At 36.5% G+C, this 13,079-nt stretch overlaps 2 protein-coding genes across 2 annotated transcripts; both read left to right on the top strand.

Annotated features, from left to right (window-relative positions):
• Nucleotides 1-1,019: 1,019 nt before the first annotated feature.
• On the top strand, nucleotides 1,020-5,479 carry LOC140789390 (D-3-phosphoglycerate dehydrogenase 1, chloroplastic-like). Its single transcript, XM_073139071.1, has 5 exons — nucleotides 1,020-1,708; nucleotides 3,523-3,899; nucleotides 4,175-4,285; nucleotides 4,363-4,458; nucleotides 4,547-5,479. Exons 1-5 carry the CDS (start codon nucleotides 1,087-1,089, stop codon nucleotides 5,216-5,218), a joined length of 1,878 nt encoding a protein of 625 aa, XP_072995172.1. The 5' UTR covers nucleotides 1,020-1,086; the 3' UTR covers nucleotides 5,219-5,479.
• Nucleotides 5,480-7,028: 1,549 nt separating this feature from the next.
• On the top strand, nucleotides 7,029-13,070 carry LOC140789754 (ADP-ribosylation factor 1). The gene is made up of 8 exons (XM_073139571.1): nucleotides 7,029-7,337; nucleotides 7,434-7,472; nucleotides 7,586-7,648; nucleotides 8,449-8,467; nucleotides 9,162-9,273; nucleotides 9,600-9,647; nucleotides 11,657-11,787; nucleotides 12,685-13,070. Exons 1-8 carry the CDS (start codon nucleotides 7,235-7,237, stop codon nucleotides 12,716-12,718), a joined length of 549 nt encoding a protein of 182 aa, XP_072995672.1. The 5' UTR covers nucleotides 7,029-7,234; the 3' UTR covers nucleotides 12,719-13,070.
• Nucleotides 13,071-13,079: the final 9 nt, after the last annotated feature.

The following is a 13,079-nucleotide window of genomic DNA, read 5'->3' as shown; positions in this document are numbered from 1 at the left end:
TGGAAATTTTGGTTGGTGGAGCAAATGGACGTCAATTTTATAATTGGTGGAAGGAATTTAGTTTGCACATACAACTATACAACGTTGTAACGGAAGTTCCAACTTACATTATGAAATACTTGTTGTTGTTTTTATGCATTTGTTATCATCCTATATTGCCTTGTTATATGTGTGTATATATATATAATATATATTAAGGTAGGATACTATCTAATCTGATACTAATACTACGAATATATCATAATAAATTTATATCCGGAAGGAAAATATGGATAAAGGTTAACTTCTATAAACTGAACCTGAAACTAAAATGGAGGCTCGAATTCACTTAATTTAAAGTAAAGTCTAATTCTAGCTCTGGAACTTTAAATGAAACCTTAAACAAGCCCAATTCAAGTACTAAACATCTCTAATTCAAACTTTATTCAAGACAGTCAGATTAAGCAAAGCCAGTTTATAATCAAAATTTTTGAGCCTAAATTATTTTGATAGCCCTACATTTATTATTTAGTTTATTTTTATTTATTAAGAATATACTGAGGGGATATTCCTTGCAAGGCGACAAGAGCTAGAAAAGTTGGTGTTCCATTTTCAAATATCACCAAAACTATATGGAATATTTGACGATGGGGAGGTTTTTAACTGTCACAATTTTGTGCAATTTGCCCCAAGAAAGAACTTTTATTTAAAGTTTAGGAATATTTTCCACCCTTCTTCCACGTGAATAGCTTTTCTTATTTAAGGAGGTGACATTTTACGATAAAGAAAAGAAAAGAAAAGGAATTACGAAGAAAAAGTTCGCTTTTCATCTAACGCAGGAACTTAATCGCACGTGCTCACTCGCACTCGCAAGAGTCCGAGTGAATCCGGTCACCGCTGACGAAATCACCACCTTCTTCCATCCGGCTCGGATCCTCTGCAATTCTAAATGGGTTAACCTTCTTCCAACCACTTATGTTTTGCCACATTTGCAATTTGAAGGATCTACGGAGGAGACATTTCCGCCCTTTTATAAACATCCAGATCCCAAGACCAAAACACTCGCCTTTTTTTCGTTGCTTCCTCTCTACTTTCTCACTCACTGCGATGGCCTTGTCTACGGCGAAGCTTCTTTCCTCCCCTCCCTCCTCCGCTGCCACCTCGCCGGAGCTCTCCCCCTTCCACTCGACCACCACCACCACCACCACCTCCGTTTCCTTCCTGTCTTCTCCCTCTCGATCCCAATCTTCCCCCAAATCCCCCTTCCTCGGCCTCCGCCTCGCCGCCGGGAATCAGCGCCTCACGGCCGATCGCCGACGGGTCTCCGTAGTCGCCACCGTCTCTTCCTCCGCGAGGCCGACGGTACTTGTCGCCGAGAAGCTCGGCGACGTGGGTCTGGATCTCCTCCGGAGTTTCGCGAACGTGGACTGCTCGTACAACCTCTCGCCGGAGGAGCTCTGCTCTAAGATCTCGCTCTGCGACGCGCTGATCGTGCGGAGCGGGACGAAGGTGACGCGCGAGGTGTTCGAGGCGGCGAAGGGGAGGCTCAAGGTGGTGGGAAGAGCAGGGGTGGGGATCGACAATGTGGATCTGCAGGCGGCGACGGAGAGCGGGTGCATCGTGGTGAACGCGCCGACGGCTAACACCGTCGCGGCGGCGGAGCACGGGATCGCGCTTCTCGCCGGCATGGCGAGGAAGGTCGCCCAGGCCGATGCGTCCATGAAGGCTGGTAAGCTTCCTTTCTTTGGATCTCGATGGAGATCTGGATTTGTATACTTCGGATCAAAGATCTTGAATTGGGTAAAGTTAGGGTTTTTGGTGTTTGATCTGGGGAGGGAGACCAATCGGATCCATTTAGATATTCTGTTGGTTTGCATTTTGACTCTTGGTTTGTCACTTTCGGTGACGTTACCGGTAGAAATATTTGCACTAGGTTAGGTGAGCTGAAATATTACTGCACATTATTGCCGTAAAAAGGACTCTCTTTCTCCTGATCTATTGGAGCAAGCGTAGTCAGCTGGTGAATTTTCGGAGCTTTATTGACGACTGCTATAATCGCAATTCGAATTTTATATAAGATGGCAGGAGATGAATTTTATATAACATGTCTAGAGCACATGGGTTAGTTGGGATCAGGTCCAACTTTTCATTAAAGTAAAACAAGTTGGTATAATTAGTGCTGGTGAAAGAATCCTGTAATCATTCTTTTTCTGACCTCTTATGATATGGTGGGCCACTTTTCAATGTGTTGCACATTCTCTCAGAAAATATCTTGGTTGTCTCTAAATACATTCAATATATTTCATCTATTTCGTAATGGAAATGATTACAGATTACTGTGCTGATTGGCAGGTAGCCACCTTTTTTTTAAATTTTATTTTGTTTTTTTTGGCTTCTTACCTATACTCTAAACCTTTGTAAGGTCTCTAGATATTGGTGAATAGAAATTAATTCTCTGCAGTTGCGCACGATTAAAGCGTTCCATGATTTTGATATGCAAGTAGGTATGCAGTTTTGGTTGAACTTTTTCTATATATTTATTACTTTTCTTGTTAAGTATACATTATGGGTTTAACATGCTAATTCTGTCAATAATAATCACATTATGATTCTTTTTTCTATTTGATCTCTTGGGTATAAATTTATTCTTCTTTCAAGCATAGTAGTATACCTAGTATCCTACTTCTCATTTCATCTGGGCAGGTTGAAAGATTTGAGCACCGCATAAATCTACTGGTAGACTTCCTACCAATTACCGGAATGTAAAATGTCTAGACTTCAATGCGGCACAACTTTTCCCTACTTTGTCTTTTTCCTTCTTCTGATATCCACAGCTTATTGATTATATATAGTGGTTCCCTTAACTTGACTTGATGAGTAACAGCTAGACTAATTATCTACCACATCACATCAAATCATATCACGTCACAACCCTCACGCCAATTCATGTAACAAGACTGAAAATGCATAGATGATGAACTTTTCTGATATGAAATGTATTCCAAGTGACCTCTCTCTCTCTCTCTCTGATTGACCAAATACAAATAGCAATATAATGCATATCTGATGCGCGCAACATATATTTTTCATTTCAATTGATATTTGTAGACATATAGAGTACTTTATAGTTTTTATGGAATTTCTGGTACTATGTAGTGGTTTCTGCTAAAATTTTAAACTGTCTTTCTAAATTATATGCATTCCAAGTGTCGAATTATCCTTTTTGTTTCCATGGATGCTGAAATCTAAATATTAAAGGAATCCAGGCACCTGTGACATGCATTTCCTGCTGATTTATTAGGAGCAGTTTAGGATACAGTGATATTGTCATAATATCAGTTAGTTTATTTGATTACTCAGATAATCAATTGATTCACCATCTAAGTTGTGAAATCAGAACATTCTTGTTTGTGGAATTAAGACACCAAAATGATGCATTGAGCTGTATTTGAGCTGTTTTTTTTCTGCTTGTTGAATTATACTTGTTTTTTGTCAGCTTCTTAACATTTTCGAGTGTTATAGATCAATGTATTTGATATTCAGGTAAATGGCAACGCAATAAGTATGTCGGTGTTTCCCTTGTCGGGAAGACACTCGCTGTCATGGGATTTGGGAAAGTTGGATCTGAAGTTGCCAGGCGTGCTAAAGGACTTGGGATGCATGTTATTGCTCATGATCCATATGCCCCTGCTGACCGAGCTCGTGCAATTGGTGTAGAACTTGTATCATTTGATGAAGCCCTATCTACTGCAGATTTTATATCACTTCACATGCCACTAACTCCTAGCACTGCAAAGCTTTTCAATGATGAGACTTTTGCAAAAGTTAAGAAAGGAGTGAGAATTATTAATGTTGCCAGGGGTGGAGTAATTGATGAAGATGCTTTAGTGAGAGCACTTGATAATGGAACAGTTGCACAGGTATGAATCTGTTGTTGTTATATTTCTTATAGCTTAGTATTAGTGGTTGAATCAGCATTTAGATCATTCTCCTTCACAGCTGAGATTTCATGCTTATAATTTTGTAACGCGATAATTTGCATCCCTATCTCAAATTTATGTTGTGATGCAAATATGCAATACTTTGAAGTCCTCTTCGTACTGCACATCAGTGATCTAGCTGGAGTATATTGTTGCAATTACTACTAAACGTCCACAACACCTCCTGTTACTGATAACTTAAAAATCTGGATCAGGCTGCACTTGATGTATTCACTGAAGAACCCCCACCAAAAGAAAGCAAGTTGGTGCAGCATGAAAATGTAACTGTTACACCACATCTCGGAGCTAGCACCATGGAAGCTCAGGTTTGCCTTTTTCTTGAAGCAATTTTTAAAGTTATATTAGAATCAGTTCTGTAACTACTTTCATTTAAATATCATAGGAAGGTGTAGCAATTGAAGTAGCAGAGGCTGTTATTGGGGCATTGAAAGGTGAACTTGCTGCTACTGCTGTGAATGCCCCCATGGTTCCTGCTGAGGTGATCCTTTTTTGCACAATTTCTGTAACTCTTCTAACATCCCAACATGCATGCAACCTGCCATCTGAGCAATTATCTTTCATTGCAGGTTCTATCGGAGCTAAAGCCTTACGTGGTCCTGGCCGAGAAGCTAGGAAGGTTGGCTGTCCAACTAGTAGCTGGTGGAAGTGGCATCAAGGGAGTCAAGGTTGTTTACACCTCATCTCGGGGCTCTGATGACTTAGACACAAGAATTCTCCGAGCCATGATCACAAAAGGCATCATTGAACCCATATCTAGTGTGTTTATCAACATCGTCAATGCTGACTATACTGCCAAGCAAAGAGGCCTCCGTATTATTGAGGAGAGCATCTCCCATGACGGTTCTCCTGAAATCCCTCTGGAATCCATCCAGATCCACCTTGCTAATGTAGAGTCCAAGTTCGCTAGCGCTTTATCGGACTCTGGTGATATAAGAGTAGAGGGGAGAGTTAAGGATGGCATACCACATCTCACTCTGGTAGGCTCATTCAGTGTGGATGTGAGTCTTGAGGGGAACGTAATACTATGCAGGCAGGTTGATCAGCCTGGTATGATCGGAACGGTGGGGAGAATTTTGGGTGACAAGAACATCAATGTCAGCTTCATGAGTGTTGGGAGGACTGGACCAAGGAAGCATGCTATTATGGCTATCGGTGTAGATGAGGAACCTGATAAGGAAAGTCTTAAGATGATTGGGGGCATACCAGCCATCGAAGAGTTTGTATTCCTTAAGCTATAAAGGAGAAGGCATTCTCCTACCAAGTCTGGTACCCAGAATATCTTCATTTGTGCAAGCTATATAATAAATGTTCCGATCGAGTGGCATTGGCTGGCTATCGAAGCTTATTATTCGAGCTTTCTTCTTTTGCATGGTTCTCATATTTTTTTTTCCCTGGCAGAGATCAGTAGAGCGGAAGACTACTTGCTACAATATAGATTGTAAGCCTATTGTGTTGTGATTGTTAGCGGTGTATGTCTGCATTTAAAATGTTCTTTGATATTTTTTTTCTGCTCTTTTACCTATTTTCCAACCTTTTCTTTCCACTATCAGCTGGCTATAATGGCCTTAACATGAGTACACCGAAACAATATTTCTTGCGTTGGTTTCTGAAACTACTTCGGTTGTTGTCACAGCGTGTTATGTATGTGTTCTATCTTAGATCCTCTCACTGTCACCTGCTACTCTCTCTGTTCATATTCTAGTTAACTTCTTTTACTCTCTTCCATGGATGAAGAGATCCTATTGCAGTACTTTAGATTCACAGATCTTGGAAGGCCATTACACAACCAGGGACCCAATAATTTGCACTCTCTCTCTCTCTCTCTCTCACTCACACACACAAAAATATTGGATAAGTGTTTGCAGAAGAAGAAAGAAATAGGAGAGCATTGCATTTTTAGAAAGTAGTTCGATCTGTTATTCATGACAGGATACTGTTATTGAGAATAACTTAAAAACCATAGCAAAACTGAAAGTCAAGATAGCATATTAGTTAAATTCTCCATAAACGTCCAAAAAATTAGGCAGAATTAACATTTGGCACTCTTTAGTTAATCATTTGACCCTAAGCTAAAAATTCAAACTTGATTAATTTCAATTCAAGCCTATTTTGAGGCTCTTGATGAGTAAATTCAAACATATTTCAAATCGTGCCTGAACCAAGCGTAGAATCAAATTCTGGAATCTACACTTTGTAAAATCAAATTAAATACGTATCTAATTAAATCTGACTTATTACATATGTAATAATAAATTAAGTTTTATCAAGTAGATTTGTAAGTTTGGCTTAAAATCAAATTCAAGCCTAATTCAATTGATCTTGAATTTTTTTTTTTTTTTAAAGAATATGATTTTGAACTTGACTGAGCCTTATTAGGTCAAGCTTGATTATTTTGGCACTCCTACTTAGAGACATTAAATTTATTTGAAGCCCGGTGGAGCTCTAACCGGGCTTCAAATGAGGCTCTAAATTTAGAGCCTCGTCTAAAAATTTGGAGCCCGAATCTAATATTATTAAAATTTTTAAAATATTAATTTTGCTCTATAAAAATTTAATCTAAAATTTTAAATTTTGTGTCTATTATTTATTAAATAATTTAATTAGTTAAATCGATTATATAATTAATTTTACTAATTAATATTTAACAATAATAGTACCATTGTAAAGCCCTCGTCAAGATTTTTAAAATAAGTATAATATTAAATTATTTAATTTATTTGAAACTTTTTATTTTTATTTTGTGTAATATAATTTTGATACGTTTAATTAAAAAAATAGTAATCTAAAATTAATTTTAAACAGTTGAATATTAGTATTATTATAAAGACGAGAGTTTTCTAATCGTATATTTTTATTAAAAAAATTAGAATATTTAGATGATTCTATTAAATAATTTAAAATATAATATATATATTATATTAATTAAATAATAAATATAGATGCTCAAACCATGAGGTGCTTTGGGTGATTAAGAATAAAACTAAGGGCCAATATGGTAAAGTCAAAGAAGGGGTTGAACCATAATTAGCCTAAAAGAGGGTGTAAAATATTCTTTTTTTTTCCTCGGAGAAAAATACCGCGTGCGAACTCAGCGAAGCATAGTTTACCAAACCACCCTCTCTGGCTTTCTCTCTAGCCTCGATCTCTGACCCCATGGATCGATAACAAGGAACAAAGGCTCCTTGTGACGGATCTGGGCTTGTCCAGGGCGATATCGAAGTCTCGGATCAGATCGAGGTGGAATTGGTACCACAATGGGCATCCTCTTCACCCGGATGCTCTCTTCGATCTTCGGCAACCGTGAGGCTCGGATCCTTGTTCTTGGACTCGACAATGCCGGGAAAACCACCATTCTTTGTAATCACCATCACTTCCATCGTGCTTGCTTTAGATTACCTTCTCTCTTCTCGATCTCTCGGATTAATTTTATCCATCTCTATGTTTTTTATGTAGATCGGCTTCAGATGGGGGAAGTCGTCTCTACTATCCCAAGTAAGTTGTGCTGTTCGTCTCTTTGTTATTGGTGATTATTGAGACATGATCGATGCTAATTGATGCTTCCGTTTTCTTTTTCCTGTTTTTGTGGGGTTGTTGTCGCGATTTAGCTATTGGATTCAACGTGGAAACAGTGCAGTACAATAACATTAAATTCCAGGTTTGGGATCTAGGTACGTTCTTACCTTTGTGCAGTTTACATTTTAATTTTGATGCTTTTCACATAAAAGTAAAAGAATGAATTGTTACATTGTTTTCGATTTTTTTTTCTGAATACTTGGATAACTAGGTCAGAATTCAGTTTATCTTAGACGCTCTAATTAGTAATAAAGTGCGAATTTAGAATACAAGATATTGACCATAGATTGCAGAGTACTATGTATTGTTAATGATGGTCAATCATGATACTGTGTTTTTGAGAGAGAAAAAAAGTATGCTATTGTGATTTATGCTTAATTTTAGCTCCCTCAGCAACAGATCCATAGCCAGTTAAAGGATTTCATATCATGACAAACATAACCCTTTTATAAGGGTATGCAAAACACAATGTCACTGAATTGACATTTTCAGATGTGTTTTGTTGCATCGCAACTGTCAGGATGTAGTGGCAAAGGATGAGATGTTGCACATCAGGGCCCTTAGCTCAAGCCAACTGGCCAAAGTTGTTTTTACGTTCTATTACTATTCAGATATAGGTTGGTTCTGGAATGTCACAGAAGATCAATGCCTTTTCAGCTCTGTGCTACTAAGAAAACTTCCAGTTTTACTGGGCTTGCTTGCTTTCTTTTGCAACTTTAAGATATTGGAGCATGTCAATATTTGCAAAGAAATTAGTAACTTATAAGCAAGCTGTTAATTATCTCCCTTAAAGCTTGGCTAGCTGTCTCCTATGTTTCTCTATTTAATAGTTAATGGCATTGATACACATATCTTATCCTGTTTCTAATGTGGACTTTATGGTTCTCTGAAACAGGTGGACAGACAAGTATCAGGTACTTCATTTATATTTTACTATTTAAGAATTGACTGTGTTCTGTAGTAAGATTTTTATATTGCCTGTAATTCCTACTCAACAGTCATCTCTATACACTTTCATACAAGATTTTACTAGAGTCCTGCATTTTGGATAGTAATAGGTGAAGAACAAACTTGATTCAGATTCTTAAGTATATTTATCTCTTCATTATATTATTTCTTAAATATATGAAATAAGAATAAGTTCTTTTCTTTTATTGCTAATAGCTAATAGTTTTGATAATATAGCTTTTATCAGCTAACAGATCTTAGCTTGATGTATACATATTTCATACTGTCATCTAAATTGTTGTTCTACCTTCCCTCTGTGAGGTTCTTGTTTTATTCTGTTGGCAGTCAGGTAAAAGGAAGTGAATTATCTCATATTTAAATATATAATATAAGGGGGAATAGAGTATCAGATCATCTGAAGAGATGATATGACTGCTATTCTTTGCAGAACAGATGTGCTCAAAAACATTTTGGCTTTTATCCTTTCCATTCTAATAATGCAGTTCAGTATTAATCTTCTCCATAATTGTCTTAGTAGTTACTTGTTCTTTTATATTTTATATTCTTCTTTATCATTTATATTGTATGTTTGATTTGTTTTTCTTTGAAGATGGCCTTTTGATTCCCACATCATCTTTTCTCTTGTTTGTTCATGCGTAGGCCATATTGGAGATGCTACTTTCCAAACACACAAGCTATTATATATGTTGTTGATTCCAGTGACACTGATAGGCTGGCAATTGCAAAGGATGAATTTCATGCTATTCTGGAGGTGTGTGCGTGACATAGGGATGTTGTATTAGTTACCATATTTCCTGTACTGGCTTGCCATATTTTAACTGTCTTATTGTCCATTACTTGAATCTAGTGTTTTCTTACGAGTTTGGCTGTCAATTATTTGGATATGTTAAGTACTTCATTTTGGATTATTTGGGTTGATCCAGAGGGCCCAAATTTCTTAAACTGTTTAATCCTTATTATATTGCTTTAAATTAAATCACAGTGACCGATATATTATGTGGATTATGCATTTGATTTTTTTTTTGTTCTTCCAATGACCAAATATTCAATTTGATTGTTGCTCTTGTGACTTGGTAGGAGGAAGAGCTAAAAGGTGCAGTTGTCCTTGTCTATGCAAACAAGCAGGTGAATCCTATGTTTTTACGCTTTAAATTATTTACTTTCTCTAATATGAGTTTGTTTTTTGTCACAATCTAAAACATTATGCTAGATTCATGTAAAATTGTGAAACTTGCTTTAGAAAACATTTATCTTCTAATTGTAAGGTTAAACCCTTTAAAGTTTGTTAAAGGTTGCGAATTCACATATGATTGGATTATCACTAGTGCATGATCTTAATATCACACTACTGTTATACTTTTGCTCAATGAGGATTGACATGTTTGTGGCATGACATGACATGTGCTATTGTACTTGCTGACTATGCAACAAAATAGGATCGATCCGCTGCCGGCCCCATGCGATAGAGGGAGAGGAAGACTAATTGTGGCGTAGAGCTTCCGCCATTGACAAGCTCTCCTCATCAAGCCATCACCATCGCTCTCTCATTGTCGTGGTCGTACCATAGCGAGAGATGGAGAAAACGATGGGTATAGCGAGGCGAAAATAAGAGATGTCGTTGGCGATGAGGAGAGAGGAGGGGTAACACGATTAATTGCCTCTAGGACCGTACACAACGATAGATCGTTGTTAAGGGAGTTGTCATGCGCCACCCGTCATGTCACATGCTGGTTAGCTGCCGGCACGACAATCCTTGGTGGTTAATGTATAGGCATTAGAAGTAATTTACATAAAAATGGTCACAAGATGTGGTAGCTCTAATAATTGGATCAGATCCTGCTTCACTAATCCTTCACATCTGGAAATGAATGAAATTGCATGACTAGCATATATGCCTTATTTCTTTTGTTGGTGAGATCTCTAGTAGATTCAAGTTCCAAAAAGCTACAGTGTTGTTAGCTTACACCAGCTAGAAAAGGCTGCTAGTACTGAATAGACTTAGTAATGGAAGAATTTGAAATATACAAGACCCTGGGCAGAATGGGGAGGAAATAGAGGTGATTAACTCTGATCCAACCCGCTATCCGGCCCGTTTCAGGTTGGATTCCGATAAATTTTTTTTATCCAATCTAGATACGGATAAGAATTTTTTTAAAAAAATCGGATACGGATTCGGATATGAGTCGGATATAATTTTCAGATTTGGATATGGATATTGGATATCCGTTTATCTGCATATTTTTTTGAATAATTTTTATTTTTTAATTTGTTTTTTTAAATAATGAATATTGATATTGTTACTAATGATGTGTTATATATTATTCGTAGAGATTATTTGCTAATTTTATATGTATTTGACATGCAAGAAATTTTTTTTTGAAACTCTTAATATCTTGTGTTAATTGTCTCTCATAAAATATTATAATTTATTTAAAATTCGATCAATATCCGTTTATAATCTGATCCTCTATTTGAAATCATCCGTATCCGTTTAGTTAGGATATAGTTTTAAATTTTACTATTCATATAATATTCATATCCAAATAAAAAATATGAATTCAGATGTGGGTTGAATACTATTCAATCCGTATCTGATCCATTTTCACTCATAGGAGGAAAGCATTTCCTTAGGAGGTAAACTCTCCAATCCTGCAAACATGGGTTAAGATTTCTTCAATAATTTTCATTTGTGGGCTCCTTGCTGTGTGCAGTATCACCAATTCACCATATTATTTATTTTATTTTGAGGTCAATGGAAAAGGCAAGTGGAGTATACAAATTACTTCTAATGGAAATACTAAGTAAAATTTAGATGCACAGTTTATTGTTAACATTTTCACATCCTTTTTGCCTTAATTCTTTTTCAAAGATCAGAGACATAGGTGAATCATAACTTATAGTGTTAGAATGAAGTGAATTAATCACATGCGAACGGATATAAACCACCTGTCCATCTCTATCTCTATATATTGGAGAAAACCTATGTTTCTTTATTTATTTATTTAATTTATTTTTATTCATTTTTTTTGTGTGCAGAAGCATCTTATCTGTTTATCTGGACTAATTTTTTTGCACTCTAACTTTTTATTAAGGCTAGTTTATCTTATATTCTGGCTACTTGTGCTTCTATACAGGACCTGCCGGGTGCACTTGATGATGCTGCAATAACAGAATCATTAGAACTTCATAAAATAAAAAATCGTCAATGGGCCATTTTCAAAACTTCAGCTATAAAAGGAGAGGGACTTTTTGAAGGTTTGGATTGGTAAGTTGAACTATTCAGGGTAAACCTAATTGAATCCAGGAAAGACAGACCGAATTTTTTTCATCTTTTCTAGGCATGATATGCTGCAAGATCTGCTGCATGATCTGATGCTTCCCCATCTCTTCCTGCTTTTAAGTGCTGTAAATTCTTAGATAATCACATGATGCTTATAGTGACTTCATGTTTCATAGATAAGGTTGAATCTTTCTTAGCCTATATAAGCTTCATTCAGTATTCATGATAAGGAAGCCTTACCTTTTATTGCTAGCTAAATATACCTTCTAGCAAATAACCAGACAGAAAATGAGATGGTATTGTCAACAAAAGAATAAAGGCCATCTCTCCTGTATCTGGCTTCCAAACTATTTAGAATCAACTGTTGATCATTGCTTAAGCAGTGAAACTGTGTAATTATCACTTTACGTTATCATGTCAATAGAATATGCTTAAATATGTTGCATTTCGTTGAAGAACAGCTAAAGTTGGAAGTTGGAACAAGTAACTTAATGCTGAGTGGAGTGGCTAGGATTGCTTGTTTTCCCATTTACCTTTGGTTAGAGATGTTTTCAACTGTTTTTCTAACCACTTGAGATGAAAAAGATGACGAACATAAAAAATGGACTAAGGCTATTCTAGTCATATAATCATAATAGATGGGATTGATCAGCATCAGCTATGCTACATCTATTCCTCTTGTATGGAAGTTTTTGCTGGAATAGAAATTTATTCTAGCTCTTACGCTCCAACTGAACACAACTACAGTGCACTGGAAAAATGAATAGGTGATAGTAACTTACAGTTTGTGACAGAAATATAAGCTTAAAATCAGGTAAAATATGAAAACTCCACATTGAAGATTGCGGCAGTTTAACATGATGTAGCCTGTCACCCATGCAGGCTCAGTAATACACTCAAATCTGGAGGAGGCTAATCTCTGGAGCAAGAGCATGCAAATTTCATACAGAAAAGTGGGAATTGGTTGACAGTACCTTTGGTAAAGATGCAAAATGTTATTTCTCGTCTTTGATCCTTCATGAGTTGATCGTAAAATCTTGCTGGTTTACCTTGTTGAAGTTTTCCATTTACAACTCTACATGTAAAATTGTGGTTAAAAAAGGTGGAATACATACTGTTAGGTTTTTTATTTTTACTCTCCATGCAATGGCTTAGCAGGTTATTTAATTGGTCAAGCAAATCACTGTGTAACCTAATGTTGTGCTGAACACTATTCTCCTTGATTCATGACATTTTTTTTTAATCATAGTCATGTTTGTTTCCTTTTACTCATGTCC

The sequence above is a fragment of the Typha latifolia genome, chromosome 5 (genome assembly GCF_019914945.1).
Source record: "Typha latifolia isolate L0001 chromosome 5, TyphaL0001v2, whole genome shotgun sequence".
NCBI lineage: Eukaryota > Viridiplantae > Streptophyta > Magnoliopsida > Poales > Typhaceae > Typha > Typha latifolia.
The sequence above is the reverse complement of the archived record's forward strand: the minus strand, read 5'-3'. Positions and strand labels throughout refer to the sequence as shown.

Coding starts and splice junctions, on each gene's coding strand:
- LOC140789390 (XM_073139071.1), top strand. CDS start 1,087: ATGGCCTTGTCTACGGCGAAGCTTCTTTCCTCCCCTCCCTCCTCCGCT. Junction 3,900..4,174: donor ATAATGGAACAGTTGCACAG/GTATGAATCTGT, acceptor AATCTGGATCAG/GCTGCACTTGATGTATTCAC. Junction 4,286..4,362: donor CTAGCACCATGGAAGCTCAG/GTTTGCCTTTTT, acceptor TAAATATCATAG/GAAGGTGTAGCAATTGAAGT.
- LOC140789754 (XM_073139571.1), top strand. CDS start 7,235: ATGGGCATCCTCTTCACCCGGATGCTCTCTTCGATCTTCGGCAACCGT. Junction 7,473..7,585: donor AGTCGTCTCTACTATCCCAA/GTAAGTTGTGCT, acceptor GTCGCGATTTAG/CTATTGGATTCAACGTGGAA. Junction 11,788..12,684: donor CTTTTTGAAGGTTTGGATTG/GTAAGTTGAACT, acceptor TCACCCATGCAG/GCTCAGTAATACACTCAAAT.